The sequence below is a fragment of the Zalophus californianus genome, chromosome 12 (genome assembly GCF_009762305.2).
Source record: "Zalophus californianus isolate mZalCal1 chromosome 12, mZalCal1.pri.v2, whole genome shotgun sequence".
Lineage (NCBI taxonomy): Eukaryota > Metazoa > Chordata > Mammalia > Carnivora > Otariidae > Zalophus > Zalophus californianus.
In genome coordinates, this window is record NC_045606.1 from 8753414 (window position 1) to 8778748 (window position 25335).

At 37.1% G+C, this 25335-nt stretch overlaps 1 protein-coding gene across 2 annotated transcripts; it reads right to left on the bottom strand.

The window, feature by feature from the left end:
* Window positions 1–300: 300 nt before the first annotated feature.
* SEC61G (SEC61 translocon subunit gamma) lies at window positions 301–8306 on the bottom strand. Of its 2 annotated transcripts, none has more exons than XM_027574769.1 (4): window positions 8167–8306; window positions 6454–6552; window positions 5104–5206; window positions 301–490 (listed from the first exon to the last, which is right to left on the bottom strand). In XM_027574769.1, exons 2-4 carry the CDS (start codon window positions 6545–6547, stop codon window positions 481–483), a joined length of 207 nt encoding a protein of 68 aa, XP_027430570.1. In that variant the 5' UTR covers window positions 6548–6552; window positions 8167–8306; the 3' UTR covers window positions 301–480. The 2 variants fall into 2 exon arrangements, with proteins under 2 accessions (XP_027430570.1, XP_027430571.1); XM_027574770.2 differs by lacking the exon at window positions 8167–8306 and adding an exon at window positions 7557–7580.
* Between the last annotated feature and the right edge of the window lie 17029 nt (window positions 8307–25335).

The following is a 25335-nucleotide window of genomic DNA, read 5'->3' on the forward strand; positions in this document are numbered from 1 at the left end:
AGAAGCTATTTCAGGCAGCACCTAAACTTCTACAGGAGCTCCACCTGCTTGTGTTTTGACTGCTTACAGACAAAACTCCTGCCCTACCCTCAAACTCTTTCATTACCTTTACCATCCTTTACTTGCTCTGTTTCTTCTTCCACGATAGGAAAATGTTTATCCAAGAGAGGTGCACTCAGAAAGTGCAGTATTTCATTTTAATTTCTCCTATAAAGCAAAATATGAAGGACAGAAGGAAGGAGAGTAAGAAGGGAAGGAGGAAAAATAACCCATTATTTCCTATCAAATTTGATAAATACCTATGATGGAAAAAAGATAAGTTTATTTTGAATTGTTTTAATTTACAAATACAAAACACCTTGGAAGACAAAAAAAAATGAAAGAAAAACACAAAACATAGGCAAATTTTTACTCCATGAGCTTCTCAAATCCTCACTTATTCACCAATCCCCAAGATGAAAAACTCTTCTAAAAAGGTATTCAGCCGCCACTGTAAAAGAAGGAAAAATGGTCCATTTGAGTGTATAGAACATTTTAATAACAATAGTTATTTGAATTGCAATATGCTATAATTTTATGGAACTAAAATCAGTTATTTGAGAACCCCAAGAGAGCATAAAGGAGAAGAGACTGTACTTTGAAATCTTGGAACGGAAAAGATCCTTAGAGATGATGTGGCTTCTGCACAGGCTTATCTTAAAAACTCACAATCCTCTTTTGGGAAATGTGTTTAACAGTCTAAGTCTTATTTAACAGTCTTGTCTTTCTGTTACATATAGGACAGTTAGTTGGTTAAGTTTTTCAATTTGATATACAATCAGCCAGTTGAAAATAAAGAATAAAACTAGCTCAACCGTTCCTAACTACAATCACTAAAAAACGGGTTTAATCATAATAAAAACAAAAATCACCTTTTCTACAAAAGAACTTCTAAATTTCAAAAGCCTAAACATTGTAACAGTATGTGGAGATATAATTTCAGTATTGTTTAATAATTTTTCTTAGGTAGGCTCCACACCCAATATGGGGCTTGAACTCACCACCCTTGAGATCAAGGGTGGCACGCTCTACCGAATGAGCCAGCCAGGCGCCCCTAGTTTTGTTTAGTAATGTTAAAAAAAGAAAAGTAATTGTATTACTAGATGAAAGTAATACGCCTGAAATACTCCTGAATGTTTGCTTTAATGTTAAGTATTTTTAGTGTTTATGTTATTAAATTGTATTGCTGTAACTAAAATATCCACAACTATATAAGTCCTTTAAATTATCATACTACGGCTATTACTTTTGACTGCTATAATTGTATAGAAGAGAAAGAACTTTTATCATAAGGAAAATAAAAAGTGGTAATTCAGCCTAATGAAAGAGAAGCTTGTGATTATATTTCATTTGCTATCATCCCAAAATAACTAGAACAGTGACTTATGCTCTTTTCAAGCAGGAAAAAAAGATCTTTTGGTTTTACAGACGTCAAAGAATACCATGAGAAGAGTAAGTTTTGGTAGCTTTTCTCACAGATGTTTTATTTGGTCTTCATGTTAATGTAAAAACTATCCGAAGGTAGATTTTTAACTCCTTAAACTCTGAAAGAATTTTGTTACTAGAAGACAAGTTTTCTAAGTAACTAGCTGTTGAACAATCTCTGGTAAGATTGGTAAAAGATATTATGTGTTTGCCATGGAAAGAATTAAGAGAAAGGAAACGGAATACTTGTTTCAAAACCCTCTTGGGAACAATCCAACTAACCTCAATCCAAAAGGGTGCGCTAAGAGCGCCTGTCCTAAACAGGCCACAATTTAGACAATGAAATAAAAGATTTTCTAGTACAAAACTAGGATAAATAACAATGTTGGATAGATTAAAAACTCAAAAGTCTTCCCTAAGGCAATCTAGGAAAAAGGAATTTAACAAGGATAATGTTCCATTCTTAAGCTAAAAACCAACCACCCCAACTGTTAAAACCCAGGATAAAGGAAATTTATTGTAGCAGTTATTTGTGAGAAACTGTGTGAGGATTTTCGCCGTTAGCAAGAAAACATCTGTAGCAGGCCTTCAATTCAATCCGAAATAGTGGATTTTAAGAGGACTGATGAAATGCCAACTGGAGCACGAAGTAAGGAATGTGACTCAGAATTGGGAGTGTTCAACTGAGCCAGAATGAGAGATGACTCTTAATAACGGTTAAAAATAGAGGCTCCTGGGTCAGTCGGCCTGGGTTTTACATGCCGTTTTACCGCTTACCAGCCAAGCAACTTAAGTACTTATTCTTCATGCCTCAGTTTCTTCATCTATAAAATGAAAATAGTAGCGCTGATCTCACAGAAGCGTCATGAGGATTAAAGGAGTTGACTAAAGCAGGAACAGTCCCTGGCACACTTGCCCAATAAATGTTAGAGATTATTATTAGCATCATGACCATTAGAAAAAGATAAAAGAACCGTTAAGTTGTTCACTTAATTCAACAAACACTTATTCACTGCTTTTCATTGGTACAGCAAAGAGTATATTGGACTAGGTTCTGCAGTATACACACACGCTACAGAATACATATGTACACACACAGATATTTACATATATTAACATTTTCAGCGTGTGTATGTAACTATCGACAACAGGATTACCTCAGAACTCATAATCTAAGGTGAAAGGCCCTATCGATGACTCAAGGCAGACAGTAATGTCTGCCGAGAGAGTTAAAAAGACAGTATTAAGTGAAGGCTGGGGGAAAAATGTAAAAAAGCACTCATATAACAGAACACTGAAAGAAAGAGACATCTGTTGTTCCAAAGGGTAAAACTAAGAACAATGAGGGGTGTTCACAGGAAATAAGTTCCGTATCAATTGAAAATATTAACTGTATCATTTAAACCTGACACTGGAATGGGAAGCAGGAGGCACTGAGCTCTGTGGAAAAGAAGGGACTTCAGAGAAACCTACCCCTTCTGGGCGCCTGGGTGGCTCAGGTGGTTAAGCGACTACCTTCGGCTCAGGTCATGATCCTGGAGTCCCGGGATCGAGTCCCGCATCGGGCTCCCTGCTCAGCAAGGAGTCTGCTTCTCCCTCTGACCCTCCTCCCTCTTGTGCTCTCTATCTCTCGTTCTCTCTCAAATAAATAAAATCTTTAAAAAAAAAAAAAGAAAAGGAAAGAAACCTACCCCTTCTGCTTACTGATAAGGTTAAGTGTAGCCCAGGGACACGAAGTGTCAGGTTTCCTACTTCTACCTGAGTATCTTCTCTCCATGATTCCAGGATTCCAGAATTCCAGAGCTGGTATTCCTCACCAGTAATATAACAGATTTCTGAAGTGATGAGGTAGATTTGAAAGACTTGGTCCTTTCCGGGTCTAACCTTCACTGATCCTGAAGTATCTCTTTGTGGCACTTCTGCTTAATAACTACAACAGCCTACTTAAAAAATTCATCTGACAGGGCGCCTGGGTGGCTCAGTTGGTTAAGCGACTGCCTTCGGCTCGGGTCATGATTCTGGAGTCCCAGGATCGAGTCCCGCGTCGGGCTCCCTGCTCAGCGGGGAGTCTGCTTCTCCCTCTGACCCTCCCCCCTCTCATGTGCTCTCTCTAATTCTCTCTCTCAAATAAATAAATAAAATCTTAAAAAAAAAAGAAAAAGAATGTCTTTTCAACAAAAGTTATTAAAAAAAAAAATTCATCTGACAATATCATTCAGTCACTTGTCATTTAGAATACAAATTCCACCAGTATCTATAGTAAAGTATCTAGGACTTAAAAGATTTATAGTTTACAAAGCATTTCTAAGTAACTGCTCCAAAGCTCCCTATCCCACAGAATAAGCCTAATAGGTATCACTACCTCTAAATGACAGATAAAGCTCGGATTAAATAAATACAAGAATCATAGAGCAATTAAGTACTGCAACTCATCGTATTGTCTTTACACCAAACTAAAATGCCTAAAACTGGGACACCTGGGTGGCTCAGGTCATGATCCCAGGGTCTTTTGGGATCAAGTCCCTCATTGGGCTCCTTGTTCAGTGGGCAGTCTGCTTCTCCCTCTGCCTGCCGCTCCCCCTGCTTGTGGGCTCGCTCGCTCTCACTCTCTCTGACAAATAAATAAAATCTTTAAAGATAAATAAATAAAATGCCAAAAACTGAACTATTCAAATTGCTCATTGCCGTTAGATTTCTCCATAACTCGTAATCAATAGGAAAAGAAAAGCGTTTAGCAAAGAATAAAGTGATCCCAGTGTTTCTCAGTGTTTCCTTCTCCTCTCTAACATACTAAAGGTTACGAAACCCTCCATTAGTACCAGTGGCTCGTGAGAGTCACAACTTCCATTTCAGTTCTTACCCAAATTTGTTTTTTAGGGTTTTACATGACTGAAGTCATTAATCTTTACTATAATCCAAGTAAGAGCTCTTAGCCTTATGGAATAAACTGGACACAGAGCAGCTAAGTACATTGCCCAAGGTCAAGACAGCTATTAAGTAAAAAGAAAAGAGGATCTGAACCTTTCGAGATCTGGTGTAGTTTGAACTTTATCAAGGCAGTGATTTTCAGACAGGGAGCATTTCTTCTGCACCTTAAAAACCAACAAGTTAATATACAGCATGAAGAAGACTTAAATTTGACTACTGGTTCTATCACTTGCTTTATCACATAGTGAGGGTTTTTAACTCACTTCCTTGACCCTTTAAAATTTTATTTATTAAAGAAAATTGTACCTATCTCAGAGTTGCTATAAAGATTGTAGAACATATAAAATCACTCCTAATTTTCAGGTACTCAAAAAATACTAGCAGACTAGCAGCATTAAAAAGTCAAAAGACACATCTATGTATTAACAAAACAGCAGGCAGTCAACTCAAACGATCTCAATTTTTTTTAAAGACTTATTTGAGAGAGAGAGCAAGTGAGCACATGTGAGCAGGGGGAGGCGCAGAGGGAGAGGGAGAGAGAATCTCCAGCAGACTCCCCAAGAGGAGCCTGACGCGGGGCTCGATCTCACAACCCTGAGATCATGACCTGAGCCAAAATCAAGAGTCAGACACTTAACCAACTGAGCCACCCAGGTGCCCTTCAACTGGTATGCTATCCTAGACATTGTCTATTTCAAAAAGTTTACTTACACAATGATGTTATTAATAGGGATATGGATCAATTTCACAAAAAAGCCAATGAATCCCATTATAGCAAATCCTATTGCTGTCGCCATGGCAATCTTCTGGAATTCTGGATTTAAAAACACAAAATTGAGATTATTTTTTGCATTGTCATTGCAAGTATAGGAGAGAAAACTAACAGTGACATAAATAAACATACTAGTGTACATTTCTCCTGATAGTAAATATATAATTTTAAATTAAACAAAACATGGTATTAAGAAATAAATTGCCTGACACTTAAATTTTCGAATTTTATTGATATTTAAGAACATAGAAATAAAGTGGCTACCCATGCTAGTGAATCCACCAACAAGCAACAAAATATTTCTACCTTCTTAGCAAATGAACAGAATATCAAAAAGAAATGAAACATGAATAAAAGAAATATACAGAATATGTTTTTAAAAGTTGTTATACTGTTAAAAGTATTAATTATAGAAACACAAAACATGACCTTTTTTTATAAATAGGTCTGTTGTCTTTGATATCATAATGAAGCCAGAAATAAAGCTTGAGAAACTGGGCTGGGTACAATCTTATGTAAATGCTTCCATTTAATGTCATTTCCTCAGGGACGCCCCCCTGCCCTCCTGACTTGGTTAGTCGTCTTATGTGCTGTCAAACTCCTATTTCTCTTCTATAGGAATTACTATAGCTGTAATTAAAGTGATAACTGCCATTCATGACTGTCTTCCCTGAAAGATTCTAAACTACCCAAGAGCAAGGACTATTCTCTATTACATGTTTTTATTATTATACTACATATGTATTATAAATGTAATATATTCTCCATTACATTCCCAGCTCCTAACTTCAGGCAGCACTCAAATGAATAAAGGTAAACAAATTCTGGTGCACCTTTAACAGATGAATTACGATAAATAAGAATTTAACTTCCCAGGTTGAAAACAACTGTACTGTTGATCTCATGTTAAGGTTTTGCTTAGGGGAGGAAAGGGGAGGGGGGCAGTGGCAGAGCAGGGAGGACTCCAAAAGATTTTCCAGAGTGGAAATGTGGAAGATACTAAAAACTCTGAAGTCATTAACTATGACTAAGGCAAACCTAACATGGAAAATAAGACTGTAATAATATTTCACCATTTGAAAATACATAAACAGAAAAATCTGTATAATGTAAAAAAGTACATAAAATTTAGGAAGAAGTGACAGGATTAAAAAGCAATAAAGCAAAATTAATCACTACAAATGCTGATGAAAATAATGCACGAGTTATTAAACAGGAGGATTTTAATCAAAGCAAAGACTTAGGAAAATGCAAAGATTTAACCTTTCCTCCCATTTTTAAGCTATTACCTTTTCTATCAGGTTTAGTGCATCTTTTAACCAGCCGAATTGAGTCCTTCACAAACTGCCGACTTGGCTCAACAAACTGCATTACCTGATCCATGATGCCTATTTAAACAAAACAAAAAAGTAAAAAGATAACTCACTGGTATTCCTTATCATAAAGTAGGTACTCGCTCAGTTATATCAAAATGTAAAGGCGACCAGCCATGAATTCATGTCTGAGATGAGTCAATTCCATCTCATAAAATAAAACAAAAAAAAAAAAATACAGATTCCAAGCCTAAACTGATACTATTTTTATAAACTCCAGAGAAACATCAGATCAAAGGCAGTAAGAAAAGCACAGGTCTTACCTACACTTTTATGCTCCTAACATAACAGGCTAAATAATTAACAACCCATCCTCTCCTTACCCACTCTGCGGTCTTCTCATTGTTCCTGCTAAGGAACCAGCAATGTTGGGATCCAACAAATATTTTCTATATTTTATCGTAAACTCTCAGAAACCAGTGTCAAGTGCAGTGAAGGCCAACTATGGTGCTGCAAGAGTCTAGGCAACATGGATTTCAATCTGATTGTTTTAAACTATGGCCACACAACACTTTTGGAAAAGAGTATATTTGTGTGGAATAGATCTATAAGATTTTCAGAAGATTAACTAAGCCAAGATCCAGATTCTGAGAAGCTATTACCTACACTCCAAACCTTCAGTTTGGACACACCTTTTAAGAAACCACCACTTATATTTCATCACATAGGTTCTTCTGAGACGTCTATCACCCAATAAAGAAATATCATCCAATCCCAGCTTTGAGAGCCACTGGTTATGAAAGAATGAGGCCAATGTATTCCTCGCATCTTACTTTGTCTCTAGCGTTTAGAAGAGTGGCCAGGCACATGAATACTCAATAAACTTCTGTTAAATCCATGAATGAGTACCACTTTAAAAGCAGCTGGTGGTCCAAATCCCTGTCTATGAAAATAAACTCTTAAGCTCCACTTTGCTCACTAGGGCGGGCAGGTGGAATAAAATTCTATAAACATTCTGAGCCAAGAACGTTGGGTCCCTCCAAAAACATACTTTATGCCTGTTTTCTTAGTTCACTTAACTTTATTCTTCAAATCCAGTGGGCTTAAACTTTGTAGGTATCCTGAAGAAAGCGAAGGGCTATTTCTTCGGGGTGGGGGGGAGCACAACGCACAACACTGCACTCACTTCCAGCGGAGGGGATTCCAATAACACACTACGATCTCTCGATCTAGAATCTAGACCAGTCTTCCCACTACAGCCCACTCTTCCGAGACAGGACGCTACACTCAAATCCCCAAAGCCAAGCCCGGAGGGAACTCCGGCGGCTGGCCATTAACCCTGCCTAGAGCACGGAATACACCAACAGCCCCCAACAGAGTACGAGCTGCACACAGCGGAGGCCGAGGGCAAACAGCCAGAAAGCCGAAGCCTGGACCAGGACTTTCAGCGCTGAAGGACCAGAGGCCATCAGAGCCACTCTCCTTCGGGATCTCGGGAGGCCGCGGCCCTGGGACTTTGCTTCCACAGAAGGCCGTGCGAGTAGGTGTGTGGGCAGCTGAAAGCGCCGGACCTCGGTCTCTACCGCCCGCCGAGAGCCTCCCGGCAACCCCCACCAGCTCGCCCACGCCCGCCGCCGCCGCTAGTCACAAAGGGTTCATCCCCAAGCCCCCCACGAGACAGAGCCTCACCTGCCAGCCAACGGCTCAGACGCCAGCGACACGTAGCACAAATACGAACTGACCTAGGGCCACCGGAACCGGAAACCGGTTATCTGGCCTCTAGCCCGCCCACCCTTCCGTTCATTGGTCCTTTACGCGGAGACATCAGTGCGCAGGCGCAGCTCGAAGTACGGCTTGGCCACTCATCCCGGAAGAGGTACGCTGCGGCGCTTGATGACGTGCACTCTTTTGGGGTTTGGCATAAATAGAGGTCGAGCAGAACTCTTATTGTTGGTAGGAGTGTAAGATGATGCAATTTTTTTGGAAAAGGTTTGACAGCACGCATCACCCTATTACCTCATAATTCCAATTTTAGGTATTTACTGAAGATATGTGAAAATATATATGTTATATGATATATGAAAATATATCCACCTAAAGACTTGAACAAGAATATAGCACATTTATTTGTAATAGTCAAAAAAAGTAAAGTGATTCAAGGGTCCATCAAAAGAAGAATAGGATGATGTATAGAAGTGTTGAATTACTGTATTGTATACCTGACACTGTATGTCAACTAAGTGGAATTAAAATAAAAATTTTTATAAAAAAGAACAGATAAACAAAAAGGTATATTTACACAATTAAATGCTATTACACAATTGAGAGAGAAAAAAATGTATATATGCAACAATACTGATGAATATCAAAAACCTGGTGAGTGAAATAGTTCTCTGAGAAAGAGTGCATACTTTGCAATTGTGTTTTTAAGAAGTTCTAGGCAAGGTAGAATTAATGTATGGTGAAAACAGTGTTTGGAAGTAAGGATTGAGGAGGATAAGGAAATGGGTGAAAATATGTAACTTGACAAGGGTTAGGGTTACACAGGTGTCTTAGTTCAGGCTGCATAACAAAATACCATAGATTGCACGACTTAAACCATAAATATTTATTTCTCACAGTTCTGGAGGACAGAAGTCCCAGATTAGGGTGCCAGCATGGTTGGGTTCTTGGTAGAGTGAGATGGCATAGGCTTGCAGGCCCCTTGCGAGCCAGGGTCATTCAAGGACTGCAGTGAGAGTTAGGAAAGCCAGGCAAACCTGAGCAAGGAGGAGAAAATGTTCTCTTCCCCTTATCTCATGTTGCAAGTTCTGAATGCCTGGATCTGCAAGAAGTGGCTCTTGCCTATGAGGCGTCCCTCCTTAGGACAACAACATGCTGTCTCCAGAGGAAGGGTGGCTGAGAGAATTCTTTAATGTATCTTTCTTCAAGGATGTTAGTTTAATCCCATTATGTGTGAAAGTACATATTGTTATGCTTACCTGATTGCTACAAGTATATAGCTATGTGGAAAATAAACGACAGCATGCAGTTGCAAGTGCTGCCTTTGCTCTGCATCCCCTGTGTCCCGGTGATTTCGCGACCCTTACCCAGGGACCCCAACGCACTAGACGTTGACAGTAGAGGACCTCTTGTTTACAGAGGACTGTCCTCTCTTTATATCCTCATACGGCTGAGAGAGTGCTAGTCCTTCCCCTTATATGGGTACTAATCCCTTCATTGGGCTCCACCCTCATTACCTAATTATCTCCAAAAGGCCCCACCTCCATCACAGTAGTACTTCAACAAGAGAATGTGTTTGGGGAGTTCAAATGTGCAGTCCATAGTAACAGGTGTATGCATTTCTCACAGCTCATCAAATAGTACTCTTAAGGTCTCTGCATTCTACTTTATGTAAAATTTGCCTCAAAAACTAAAGCACTATAAACAGATATTGAACCCTGGTTAAACAGGAGTGAAGTATACAATTATCTGCAGTTTACTTAGATAAAAAGGTGGATTCATGGTTTGTTAGAGGAATGGATAGGTAAGTGATAAAGCAAATATAGGAAAGTGTTAATTGTAGACTCTTGGTTGTGGTGGTGTAGGTATTCACTGAACAATTTTTATGTATGAAATCTTTTGTAATATGGGGAAAGTATACACAGATCACTAATTCAAGTTTTTTTAAAATTTTGGTCTGACAAATAATGATGAATATAAATTGAAAGTATATGTGATAGAAATTTTAAATTGCCCCTTAATTTAAAAATACCAGTGAAATACTAATGGTGTCATTTGAGATAAGCTGAATTAATGCTCCATTTAGATTCCTGAATCTCTGCCTGAAGGAAAAAAAGTTAAAAACCCTGTGTAGATAGAAAAAATTTTAAAACATCACATTTAAGTAATAAAGCCTCTGGTTAGATCAATGAATATTTTACTCAGAGTTTTCATCTTTTGTTCCTTAAAGTAGGAAAATATAACCTTTAATTGCAAATGGGATACATCTATCTTTTTGTTGTATATCACCTAATCTTAAGTATCAGAAACTGCGAAGAGCTACGTTCTTTTAAAGGGAGAAGGTGATGCTCAGTAAGTATAATAGACCTACACTTGGAGTAATACAAAATCATGAAAGTGTTACTAGAACTCCAGAAAAAAATTGAAGATTGCACATAGAAACAAAGAGTCTTTGGGGCAAAAATATTTTAGAGTTAAATATGATGAAGTCAAATACAGTTTTTAAAGTACTTTAAAGAAGTTATTCTGTCTTAATTCCCCATAAACACAATAACTAGAATAAGGCAATGAAAATGATTTGAGAGTTTTAAATGGCAAACACTTAATTACCAGCAACCCTACATTGTCAGTTCTAATAAACAATTCTTGTTAGTTCTCTACAGCATTTGACACCATCAACTACTTCCTCTTGAAACTCTCTGCTACCTTTACTTTAGGATAACTAAAAACAAAAACAGAAAGGTGCTTTCCCGACCATTTCTGAGTCTCCTTCAGAGACTTTATTTCCTGCACTGGTCCTGTGTGATCAACTATACCATAACACAACTAACTAACCCTAACTAACTAACACACAAACACAACATCTGGTTTAACATCATGTTTATTTCTTGCCCATACCCCATCTAAGGTGGACTTGAGGTAGGGATGTGGTCTGTTTTACACAGTCATTTAGCATCTCAGGCTCCTTAAATTGTGTAGTGCTGCCAATTTCTAGGGCCTTGGAGTCTTCTGCTGCCTCCTTTACATCCAGCCAGGAAATCAAGGAAGAGAAAGAATGTGGAGGCTTGAGTGAGACTTTAGAGGCCTGAAAACAGCATCCATCACTTTCCCCTGAATCTCATTGACCAGAATTCACCAGTATGGCTTCACTGAACTGTAGGAGTCGCAGGAAACAGTTTCATTGTGTGCCAGAGGGGGAAGGAGACGTTAGCATGACTGAATAATCAGCCAGTCTTTAGCATTTTCTTAGCTATTTATGTTCCTAAGAGTTCCATTCTCAAACTGTTCTTGCATTTTAGATTTTTCAGTTGATTCTTGGGATTTTGACTAGCATGAATAGATTACTGACAAGTCTATATCTCTGATCAAGGTTTTTTTAAAAATTAATTAATTAACTAATTAATTTTTTAAAGTAATCTCAACCCCCAACATGTGGCTCAAACTCACAACCCTGAGAGCAAGAGTTACATGTAACTCCACCAACTGAGCCAGCTGGGCACCCCAAGGTCTTGTTTAATGAAAAAAACAAGGTAGAGAAAAATGTGTACAGTATGTCACAACTCATCTAAGAAATTTTAATAGTATCTCCACATATATAATGTTTTTCCAAAGATTTTTAAAATATATTAATTTAGAGAAGGAGAGAGAAAATGCTTGGGTGCACACGATGGGGTGGGAGAGGGACAAGCAGACTCTGCACTGACCTGAGCCAAAACCAAAAGTCAGATGCTCAACTGACTGAACCACCTAGATGCCCCTATATTTATTTTTTTAATGAAAAGATGAACTTTGAAAATTATATGACTACCTGTAGTGTAAAGAGAATAAGGATAGAAGCGAACCCTATTTGAATATATCTCATTTAGTAGATTTGATTTTGGAACTGTGAATATTTTATTTAATTACTTTTAAAGTTAATCTTTTAAGAGTAAACTTTTGCAATATAGAGCCACTGTTCTAAATTATTTTGAAACAGTAATCTGTGTGATAGAAGGATAAAATGAAAAGCATAAGCTTAAAGAGTTTTTAGTTACATTTTTGGTAGGATTGATGGTATTGTTTTTGAGACTTATTTGTGCATTATGGGATAAAATAAGTGAGTAATATGTTGATGTAATTGAAAACTAGAATTTTCAGAGTTCCTGAAAGGAAAAGCAGGCAAAAGACTGGCATGGTTAAATTAAAGCCCTGTCATCTTTAGTTTGAATTGGAAATACCATGTATTTATGGAGTATTTTATCTGAAAGAAAATAAACAAGATTACCTGGTTCTGTGCTCTAAAAAGGCCTAGAAACAATGTTCAACCCAGTAGCAATGAGTTCCTAGCTCTATACTATTTTCTAGGAAAAGAAACCAGTGCTTTGTGGAAAAATGGAAGATTCAAGGCTGAGGCAGGAAATCTATAGGATGAGTTTGGACTATTATTATCCAAGAAGGCTACTAGAGTTCTGTCAGAAGGACTCAGGAGCTCACCTGAAGAGCTTCCTTCTGGCTAAAGATGGGACAGTAAGGATGATAAATGCATTGAATATGTTTAAATCCATGTGTTTATAATTATATCAAAAAACTTTTCAGTCACCTTTGGAGAATATAAATGAAGCATGTAATTAATTTGAAAACAGGCAAATAAAGGGTAAGAATCAGGCATTTATTCTAATTTTCCTGTACCATCTGACCAAACTCATTGATAAGGGGAAACTTCTTTTTAGGAAATTATTCCAGGTACTAAACAGCAGCAACAAAATGATATATAGTGAGAATATTACATGTTGTACTAACAATAGATTAATGGACCTAGCTATAAATCAGATTAACAGACATTTCCAATAAAGGACCAGATAGTAAATATTTTAGTGTTGGAGGCCATAAATCTTTGTGTAGCTCTACTGTTGTAGTAAAAGCTGCCATATGAAACATGTAAAAGAATGGATGTGACTGTGTTCCAATAAAACCTTATTTATAGTAATAGAAGATCAGATGGTCCACAGGCCATAGTTTTCCACCCACAATCTAGGGTTAGAAGATACCCTAGAGTATCTTCTCTAGGGTAGAGAAGCTTTTCAATGCCTGATAACATCACAAAAGAGAGAAGATCAGACATGTACCCCTGGTGTAAGAACGACATAACATCACCTATGAAATAGCTTTGACAAAAGATAATAATTAAACCTAGTCTCTCATCAAAACTATAGATGTAATGATCGATTTACAAAAAATATAGGGACTGAAGAACATGTTAAACTTCACCACCAGTATGCAGCCAGGGGGAAAAAATGCACATTGGGAGACATTACAGGACAGATGGCTGTTTTCTAAAAAAAAATTTCAAGAAAAAAAGTGGAATCTATGAATTATATATATGTGTATATATATACACATATGAAGATCTATCCATTTATTTGTTTTAGAGAGAGAGAGAGCCAGGCAAGGGGCAGAGGGAGAGGGAATCCACAAGCAGACTCCCCACTGAGCACAGAGCCCATCGTGGGGCTCAATCCCAGGACCCTGAGATCATGACCTGAGCCAAAACCAAGAGTCAGCCACTCAACTGACAGCCACCCAGGTGCCACTATGAATCAAATATATTTTAAAAAGTATGACAATTAATGACATATTTATCCTGAGTCAATGAACAAGCTGATATTTTAAACACACATGAATTATATCTATAATATTAAAATTATTGTTAATAATTTAGGAGTGATCCTGTTATTGTCCTAACTTTTAAGATAGGTGAAAGAGAATTGCTAGTTGGGGAGTGGAGAGGGTAGTCCATCAGTTTAGCTGTTTTACAAACTGGATTCTGCATAATACTTAAGGCTGTGGTTGTACCATTTTTTGGTTGATCTAGTATTTTAACTCCTCAGCTAGGGGCAGACAGGGAAGGTTGTCAGTAATTTCTACCTAACTCCCTGAGTTATATAGTACTGCTACAGAGGGTGGAACATGGGCAAACATAGTGTCAAAATTAACCACGTAGTGTATATTTAGGACAAATTCCATCCACATTTTGACATAGGTTATTATCTTAATTTTCTTGGTTGTTGAGTACATCTTAAAACATGACTATATTTTGAGATATTTTTAGCAAAAATAACACATGCTAATTATTTTAAAAATTCAGACAAGTAAAAAAAAAAATGTTGAAAATAACCACTATCCTTTGCCTAGTAAAATGCTTTATTAACAGACAAATCTCATTCCAGTTCTCTCTGTGCAGATATACAGATATCTAGGTGAATAACCAGAAAACAGATATATAAAAAAATATCATATTAAAACTATGTATAAATACTTTGACATTAACAAGAAAAATGAACTGAAATCAAAATGAAAATTTCTTATTTCTGAATGTAAGATAAACATTTATTTACCGCATGTGGTATTGCTCCTTAGTTATAACTCTTAGGTTATTTTTTCTTAAAAAATGAGAAAAACATGAAGGTTGGAGTTATTGTAAGATATATATTCTTAAAATGTTTTAATTTTAGGCCATAAAATTGGTACCTTGCTGTGATGAGAAAATTAACACCCTTCCTCCTTATTCCCCGCCCAATTTCTGTTAGTGTTTTGGAATATTCCCTAAACGAGAGATGATTCTTTTGGTGAGGCCCAGTTTAATTCATTTAAAACAATAAAGTAAAAAATTGTAAGACCCCCCCCCCCCACACTCCTATTCACCATCATACTAGAGTTCTGGATAATGACATAAAACAAGAAAAAGGGTGGGAGGAAGGCATATAGAGTTAAGAAAAAGAAAGAAAATTATCTTTCTTCACAGATGACATGATTGACTATAGAAAACCCCAAAGAATCAAGAAAATCTGGAACTAATAAGCAGTTACAGCAAGATTACAGGATATAGAATTAATATACAAAAGTCAGTTGCTTTCCTAGATACCAGCAATGAAAAATTGGAAATAAAAACTACAGCATCATTTTATTAGTACCAAAAAGAGAAGGAAGATGGGAGGGAGGCAGGTCAACATAGATATAAATTTAAAATATGTATAAGATCTATGTTAGGCAAACTATAAAATTGATGAAGGAAATCAAAGAAGATTTAAGTAAATGGAGAGAGATTCTGTGTTCATGGATAGGAAGACACAATATTTCAAGATGTCTATTCTTCCCAACTTGGTATTCAACACAATTCCTATCAAGATCCCAGCAAATTATTTTGGATATCAACAAACTGATTCTAAAGTTTATGGAAAAACAAAAGACTAGCCAACACAATATTGAAGAAAGATGGAAAATTGTCAGTACTAGGCTTTAAGACTTACTGTAAATCTAAAGGAATTCAGACAGTATGGTATTGGTGAAAGAATAAACAGATCAAATGAACAGAACAGAGAACCCAGAGATAGACCCACACAAATATAGTCAACTGATGTTTGACAAAAAGCAAAAGCATATAATGGAATGCAGATAGTCTTTTCAACAAAACTACTAGACCGGCTGGAAATCCACATGCAAAAAGTGAAACTAGACTCAAACCTTACGCCTTTCACAAAAATTAATTCAAAATGGATCATAGACCTAAGCATAAAATGCAAAACTGTAAAAAGTCTAGAAGATAACATAAGAGAAAACCCAGGTGACTTTGAGTTTGGTAATCGGGTTTTAGATACAACATCAAAGGACAATGCATGAAAGAAAAAAATAAGTGTGACTTAATTAAGGTCAAAACTTCTGCTCTACAAAAGACACTGTTAAGAGAATGAAAAGACAAGCCACAGACTGGGGGAACATATTTGCAAAACATATCTAATAAAGGACTGTTACTCAAAATATACAAAGAACTCTGAAAACTCAGCAATTTAAAAAAAAAATAGGCAAGAGATCCGAACAGATACTTCCGCAAAGATATACAGATGGCAAATGAGCATATGAAAAGGTGTTCAATATCACATGTCATCAGGGAATTGCAAATTAAAATAATAATGAGATACTACTGCTACTACTACCTGTTAGAGGGGTTAAAATCCAAAATACTGAGAACACCAAGTGCTGATAAGGATGTGGAGCAATAGAACTTTCATTCATTTCTAGTAGGAATGCAATCACTTTGGAAGACAGGCAGTTTCTTACAAAGCTAAACATAATCTTACAAGACCATCCTGCAGTCATGCTGCTTGGAGTTGAAAACTTATGTCCACAAAAAAACCTGCACGCAGATGTTTATAACAGCTTTACTTATAATTGTCAGTATTGGAGGCAACCAAGATGTCTTTCAGTAGATTAATGGATAAGTGAACTGGTACATCTATACAATAGAATATTATTTAGTGAAAAAAGGAACTATCAAGCCATGAAAAGGCATGGAAGATGCTTAAAAGCATATTGCTAAGTGAAAGAAGCCAGTCTGAAAAAGCTGCATACTATGTGTTTCCAACCATATGATATTCTGCAAAAGGCAAAACTGTAGACAGTTAAAAAATTAATGCTTGCCAGGGCATTGAGGAGTAGCAGGAAAAGGAGGAATAAGTGAAGGACAAGGCATCTTTAGTGCACTGAAACTACTCTGTATGACACTGTAATGGTGGATACAAGGCAGTATACAGTCAAAACCCACGGACATGCACAACACAAAGAGTGAACCTTCGTGTAAACTATGGACTAGTCATCATTGATGGTAACAAGTGTATGTTAGTATAAGATGTTAATAGAGGAAACTGCAGAGGAAGTCAGGGGAGGGTATGGTAGTTTTCTGTACTTTCTTTTCAATTTTTTCTGTGAACACTACTCAAAGTCTATCAGTAAAAATTAAAAATGAATTATAAGACTCGGAGAGAAACTAGAGTCATTCCATTGTTTTCCTTATGCTGTTTCTAAAACAAATTGAAGCAGCATTGAGACTCCTCCACTCTTTCCCTCTATCAGTCTTTGTTTTTTGTTTTGTTTTGTTTTGTTCCCAAGATTCTGAGAAATTCAGCATCTCTCCTAAGACAGAGTGGACAGAGATAAGCTTGACCACATACTTAGTTATAACCAACTGACTTTTTAATTTTGTTATTATTCTTAAATTTTTATTTAAATTCAATTAGCCAACATATGGTACGTCATTAGTTTCAGATGTAGAGTTCAGTAATTCATCAGTTGCATATAACATCCAGTGCTCATCACATCACGTGCCCTCCTTAATGCCCATCGCCCAGTTACCCCATACCCGACCCACCTCCCCTCCAGTAACCCTCAGCTTATTTCCTATACTTAAGAGTCTCTCATAGTTTGGTTTGTCTTGCTCTCTAATTTCTTCCCATTCCATTTTTCCCTCCCTTCCCCTATGATCCTCTGCAGTATTCCTTATATTCCACAAATGAGTGAAACCATTCTTCCTCTGATTAACTTATTTCACTCAGCATAATACCCTCCAGTTCCATAGATGTCGATATAAATGGTAAGATTTCATCCTTTCTGATGGCTGAGTAATATTCCATTATATATATATACCACATCTTCTTTATCCATTCCTCTGTCGGTAGACACCTGGGCTCTTTCCATATTTTGGCTATTGTGAACATTGCTACTGTAAGTATGGGGGTACAGGTGCCCCATCAGATCACTGCATTTGTATCTTTGGGGTAAATACCTAGTAGTGCAATTGCTGGGTCATAGGGTAGCGCTCTTATCAACTTTTTGAGGAAGCTCCATACTGTTTTCCAGTTTGCATTCCCACCAACAGTGTAAGAGGGTTCCCCTTTCTCCATATCATCACCAACATTTGTTGTTTACTGACTTGTTAATTTTAGCCATTCTGACTGGTGTGAGGTGGTATCTCATTGTGGTTTTGAATTGTATTTCCCTGATGACAAGTGATGTGGAGCATTTTTTCATGTGTATGATGTCCATTTGTATGTCTCCTTTGGATAAATGTCTGTTCATGTCTTCTGCCCATTTCTTGACTGGATTATCTGTTTTTTAGGTGTCGAGTTTGGTGAGTTCTTTATAGATCATGGCTACTAGCCCTTTATCTGATGTGTCATTTGCATATAAGTTCTCCTATTCCATAGGTTGCCTTTTAGTTTTGTTGACTGTCTCCTTGGCTGTGCAGAAGCTTTTTATCTTGATGAGGTCCCAATAGTTCCTTTTTGCTTTTGTTTCCCTTGCCTCTGGAGACATGTTTTGCAAGAAGTTGCTGTGGCCGAGGTCGGAGAGGTTGTTGTCCGTGTTCTCTAGGATTTTGATGGATTCCTGTCTCACATTTAGGTCTTTCATCCCTTTTGAGTTTATCTTTGTGTACGATGTAAGAGAATGGTCCAGTCTCATTCTTCTGAATGTGGCTGTCCAATTTTCCCAGCACCATTTGTTGAAGAGACTGTCCTTTTTCCATTGGATATTCTTTCCTGCTTTGTGGAAGATTAGTTGACCATAGAGTTTAGGGTCCATTTCTGTGTTCTTTATTCTGTTCCATTGATCTATAAGGCTATTTTTGTGCCAGTACCATACAGTCTTGATGATCACAGCTTTGTAATATAGCTTGAAGTCCAGCATTGTGATGCCCCCAGCTTTGGTTTTCTTTTTCGACATTGCCCTGGTGATTTGGGGTCTTTTCTGGTTCCATACCAATTTTAGGATTGTTTGTTCCAACTCTGTGAAAAATGTCAATGATATTTTGATAGAGATTGCATTGAATGTGTAGATTGCTCTGGGCATCACAGACATTTTCACAATATTTACTCTTCCGATCCATGAGCATGGAATGTTTTTCCATTTCTTCGTGTCCTCCTCAATTTCTTTCATAAGTGTTCTGTAGTTTCTGTAGTTTTCTGAGTACAGATCCTTACCTCTTTTGTTAGGTTTGTTCCTAAGTGTCTTATAATTTTTGGTGCAAATATAAATGGAATTGATTCCTTAATTTCTCTTTCTTCAGTTACATTGTTAGTGTATAGAAATGCAAATGATTTCTGTGCATTGATTTTATATCCTGCCATGTTGCTAAATTGCTATATGACTTCTAGCAATTGTGGGGTGGAGTGTTTTGGGTTTTCCACATAAAGTGTCATGTCATCTGTGAAGACTGAGAGTTTGACTTCTTCTTTGCCATTTTGAATGCCTTTTGTTTCTTTTTGTTGCTGATAGCTGAGGCTAGGGCTTCTAGTACTATGTTGAACAACAGTGGTGAGAGTGGGCATCCCTGTTGTGTTCCTGCCCTTAGGGGAAAAGCTCTGAGTTTTTCCCTATTGAGAATGATATTCTCTGTGAGCTTTTCATAGATGGCTTTTATGATATTGAGGTATGTTCCCTTTATCCCTACACTATGAAGAGTTTAATCAAGAAAGGATGCTGTATTTTGTCAAATGCTTTTTCTACATGAATTGAGAGGATCATGTGGTTCTTGCTTTTTTTTTTAAATTAATGCAATCTATCACATTGATTGATTTGCAAATGTTGAACCACCCTTGCGTCCCAGGAATAAATTTCACCTGGTCGTGGTGAATTTTAATGTACTGTTGGATCCTATTGGCTAGTATCTTGGTGAGGATTTTGGCATCCATGTTCATCAGGGATATTGGTCTGTAATTCTCCTCTTTTGGTGGGGTCTTTGGTTTTGGGATCAAGGTACTGCTGCCTCATAGAACAAGTTTGGAAGTTTTCCTTCCATTTCTATTTTTTGAAATAGCTTCAGAGGAATAGGTATTAGTCCTTCTTTAAATGTTTGGTAGAATTCCCCTGGGAACCCATCCAGCCCTGGATTCTCATTTTTGGGAGATTTTTGATTACTGCTTCAATTTCCTTGCTGGTTATGGGTCTGCTGAGGTTTTCTATTTCTTCCTGCTTTCGTTTTGGTAGTTTATAAGTTTCCAGGAATGCACCCATTTCTTCCAGAATGCCTAATTTGTTGGCATATAGTTGCTCATAATATGGTCTTAAAATTGTCTGTATTCCCTTGGTGTTGGTCATGATCTCCCCCCTTTCATTCATGATTTTATTAATTTGGGTCCTTTCTCTTTTCTTTTTGATAAGTCTGATTAGGGGTTTATCAATCTTATTAATTCTTTCAAAGAACCAGCTTCTAGTTTCATTGATCTGTTCTACCGTTCTGGCTTCTATTTCATTGATTTCTGCTCTAATCTTTATTATTTCTCTTCTCCTGTTTGGTTTAGGCTTTATTTGCTGTTCTTTCTTCAGCTCCTTTAGGTGAAAGGTTAGCTTGTTTATTTGGGATTTGTCTAATTTTTTGAGAGAGGTTTGTACTGCTATGTACTTCCCTCTTAGGACTGTCTTTGCTGTATCCCAGAGATTTTGAACTGTTGTGTTTTCATTTGCATTAGTTTCCATGAATTTTTTAAGTTTATCTTTAATTTCCTGGTTGACCCATTCATTCTTTAGCAGGATGCTCTTTAACCTCCAAATATTTGAGTTCCTTCCAAATTTCCTCTTGTGATTGAGCTCAAGTTTTAAAGCATTGTGGTCTGAAAATATGCAGGGGATAATCTCAGTCTTTTGGTGTCAGTTGAGACCTGATTTGTGACCCAGTATGTGTTCTCTTCTGGAGAACGTTCCATGTGCACTCGAGAAGAATGTGTATTCCATTGTTTTAGAATGGAATGTTCTGTATATATCTGTGAAGTCCATCTGGTCCAGTGTGTCATTCAAAGCCCTTGTTTCTTTGTTGATCTTCTGCTTAAGTGATCTCTCCATTGCTATGGGTGGGGTGTTAAAGTCCCTTACTATTATTTATTATTATCAATGTGTTTCTTTAATTTTGTTATTTATTCGTTTATGTAATTGGCTGCTCCCAAGTTAGGAGCATAAATATTTACAATTGTTAGATCTTCTTGTTCGATAGACCCTTTAAGTATGATATAGTGTCCCTCTTCATCTCTTATTACAATCTTTGGTTTACAATCTAATAAGTCTGATAGGAGGATTGCTACCCCAGCATTCTTTTGAGGTCTGTTAGCATGATAAATCGTCCTCCACCCCCCCATCAATATGGAGGTGTCTTTAGATCTAAAATGAGTCTCTTGTGGACAGCATATGGATGGGTCTTGTTTTTTTTTTTTTTTTTAATCCAATCTGATACCTTGTGTCTTTTGATTGGAGCATTTAGCCAATTTGCATTCAGAGTAAGTATTGAAAGATATTACCTGTAAAGTCACTGTTTCTGTATATTGTCTCTGTTCCTTTCTGGTCTATGTTACTTTTTTGGCTCTCTCTTTGTTTAAAGGATCCCCTTTAATATTAATTTCTTGCAGGACTGGTTTAGTGATCACAAATTCTTTTAGTTTCTGTTTGTCCCGGAAGCTCTTTATGTCTCCTTCTATTCTGAATGACAGCCTTGCTGGATAAAGTATTCTTGGCTGCCTATTTTTCTCAATAATTACCCTGAATATATCATGTCAGTCCTTTCTGGCCTGCCAGGTCACTGTGGATAGGTTTGCTGCCAGCCTTATGTTTCTACCTCTGTAGGTTAAGGACCTCTTGTCTCAAGCTGCTTTCAGGATTTTTCTCTTTGTCTCTGAAATTTGCAAGCTTCGCTATTATATGTCAAGGTGTTTACTTATTTTTATTGATTTTGGAGGGGGGTGTTCTCTGCTAGACACAGATGCTTGTTTCTTTCCCCAGATTAGGGAAGTTCTCCACTATAATTTGCTCCAACATACCTTCTGCCCACCTCTCTCTCTCTTTCCTCTTTTTCTGGGACCCCAATTATTCTAATATTGTTTTGCTTTATGGTATCCTTGATTTCTTGAATCCTCCCCTCACGATCCAGTAGTTGCTTATCTCTCTTTTCCTCAGTTTCTTTATTCTCCATCATTTTATCTTCTATATCACTGATTCTCTCTTCTGCATCAATTATCCTAGCAGTTAGTGCCTCCATTGTTGTTTGCTTCTCAGTAATACCCTTTTTAATTTCAGCCTGATTAGATTTTACTCCAGAAAGGGATTCTTTGGTGTCTTCTTTGCTTTTTCCAAGCCCAGCTAGTATCTTTATAATTGTTATTCTGAATTCTAGCTCCCACATTTTACTAAAGTCTCTGGCAGTTAGTACTGCTTCTTGTTCTTTTTTTCTGGGATGAATTTTTCTGTCTTGTCATTTTGTCCAGAGAAGAATAGATGAATGAGAGCATAAAATACAAAAATATCAATCCCATTGTAATATGCAGTAGACAAATCAGAAGAGAGAAAGAAAGAAAGAAAGAAAGAAAGAAAGAAAGAAAGAAAGAAGAAAGAAAGAAAAAAAGAAAAAGAAAGAAAGAAAGAAAAAGAAAGAAAGAAAGAGAAAGAAAGAAAGAAAGAAAGAAAGAAAGAAAGAAAGAAAGAAAGAAAAAGAGAGAATATAATCAAACAGGTGGACAGAACAGGGTGATACCCTAGGTGCTAGGTGTATTTTGGTCTGTTTGTTAGAAGACAGTAGAAGAAAAACTTAATTATACGCAAAAAAAAAAAAAAAAAAGAAATTGATTACAGTGAAAGGAAGCCAAAAGTGAAGAATATATATATATTGTAAATGTAGAAATGAAAATAAAAAAAATAGACTTAAAAAAAAGGTTCATAAAATAAGGAACAAAGAAAAGGAAATTTTAAACTGAAAGACTAAAGAATCATGAGAAAAACCCTTGAATTCTATATACTATTTTCCCCTAGTGCTGGAGTTTTTCAGTTCTGTGTGATCAGTAAACTTGGTATTTGCTGGATGTTCCTGCTGGTCTTCTGGGGGAGGGGCCTGTTGTGCTGATTCTCAGGTGTCTTTGGCTGAGCAGAGTTGCACTGCCCTTGCCAGAGGGCGGCTCTGGATTGCTCTTTGTGGCTTTTGTTCCCTTAAGACTTTCCATGCTGCTTTAGAGGATGAAAATAAAAATGGTGGCACCCGGATCTCTGGTCTCAGAGCTGAATGATCTCAGCCCCCACTCTTCAGTGCACCCTCAGGAAAAGCAATCACTTTTTTCTCCCTGGTTTCTTTCTGCATTCTGTGTTCACCCAGCCTGTGACCACGTTTTTATCTCAGGCACGTGACCCCATTTCAAGTTTCCAAACTTTGAAGACTCCCACAGTGTGCACCCTGCAGCTCAAGAGTCACCCTGCAGATTCTTGTGTCATGCATCCACATCCGCACTGATCCCCCCTGGGAAGGAGGAGGGCTTTGCTGTGGTTCTGCAGTTTGCTGGGCCCCTGCTCGTAGAACCGTCACTGGATCATGCTGCGGTTCGCAGTCTGTGGCAAAACTGAGCTGAAAGCCCACTCCTGGGTTCGCTGATCGCAGCTAGCTTCCCTGCTCCAATGGTTGGGAACTCTGCTGTGCTCAGGAACCCCCATTCTTTCTGTGACCCTGGGCATCCTGAGACCATGGTGTCCCACCTAGGATTCTGCCCCACTTCACCACCTAAGCACCTTTCAGGCAGGTAATTCCCTCACTGGAAGAGACTTCTAAAAGTTCTGATTTTGTGCTCCAGTGCTGTATCACGTTCCAGTAGCTTATGGAGGCTCCCTCCCCCTATGGTTATCTTCCAGTATATCATCTCAGATTCACTTCTCCACACCTCCTACCTTGCAAAACGTGGTTGCTTTTCTATTTGTAGAATTGCAGCAATTCTTTTCTATTATCTCAGGTTGAGTTCACAGGTGCTCGGAATGATTTGATAGCTATCTAGCTGAATTCAAGGAACCAGATGAAACTAGGGTCCCCTGCTCCCCCACAGTCTTCCTTCCAAACTCCCCAACTTACTTTTTTAAAGAAAGCAAGGATTTCTGACCCCTTTATTAAATAATGGAGCAGAATGACATCCACTCACACTTCCTTTATATTGAGGCATGGAGAATATTATGGGCTGGATTGTGTCCCCACCAAATTCACATATTGAAGTTCCTACCCCCAATACCTCAGAATGTGATTGTATTTGGAGATAAGGTCTTTAAAGAATTAATTACATTAAAGGAGGTCATTAGGGTGGGCCCTATTTCAAAATGACTGGTATTCTTATAAGAAAAGGAAATTTGGACACAGACAAGTGCAGAAATAAGATTATATGAAGGTATAGAAAGAAGACTGACATCTACAAGTTAGGGAGAGAGGTCAGAAAAACCAGCCTTGCTGACATCTTGATCTCTGACTTCTAGCCTCCAGAATTGTGAGAAAATTAATCTCTCTTTAAGTCATCCAGTGTGTGGTACTTGGTTATGGCAGCCCTAGCAAACTAATACAGAGGGCAAGGTTTTATTGCCTTTTTTCTCTTCCTGTTTCCTAAAAGAAATACAAGTTCAAGTGAGCAAATTTTTGGATACACAGTAATCTCATAGGAATATTAAAATCATGAGATGTAGTTTTCCTTTGTTGCAATGAGGACATATAGAGCTTTGTGAAAATGTATATCAGAGAAAAGAATCAGATTGTCTTTTTTTTTTTACTTGAAGTATAGTTGACATACAGTGTATTAATTCCAGGTGTACATATAGTGATTTGACAGTTACACATTATGAAATGCTTACCATGATAAGTTAAGGGATCACAGTTTTTAAACTGTGTTTTAAAAATTATTTCTTAACCAGTTAATTTCATTGTCAAGTAGCTTTTTTTAAAGGCTCTTATGAATACTGTATTTCCTGTGTTCATGATGTTTAAATAACCTGTCTATATATCAGTGGCTTGAGTGGGTATAAAATAAATAAATAAATAAATAAATAAATAAATAAATAAATAAATAAATAAAAAAGAAAATAACTTTTCTTGAAAATTTGAAATTAATTATTCCATTATATCCTAGCGCTAAGTGTTAGTAAGGAGAAATTTGACTAACTTGAAATTTGTCATTATTTGGTTTCCACTATGTGATTAAAGAATTCTTTCTCTATTCCTGAAATCAATCAGAACAAGAGCTCCTTCAATGAAAACTGATATGTTGTATAGTTTTTTTTACATAGACTAATTCTTCAGAGAAATTTTGGTTTTTTACTTCTTGTAAAAGTTTTCTGTTCAGTATCCTGGTGTATCTGTTTAAGGAGACTGCCTTTTTGTTGAATTAGTAAAGTATAATTCAATTTTTAACTCGCTTCTGTTTCTTGCTGTTTCTAATTCATTCTCTGATATTATTTTGGTTCTCAATTTTGTTTAACAGTACAGTTTTCTTTTTTTATTTCATTCTATTTTTTAAATTATTCCACTGATAAGAAATCATGTTCTGCAATTCA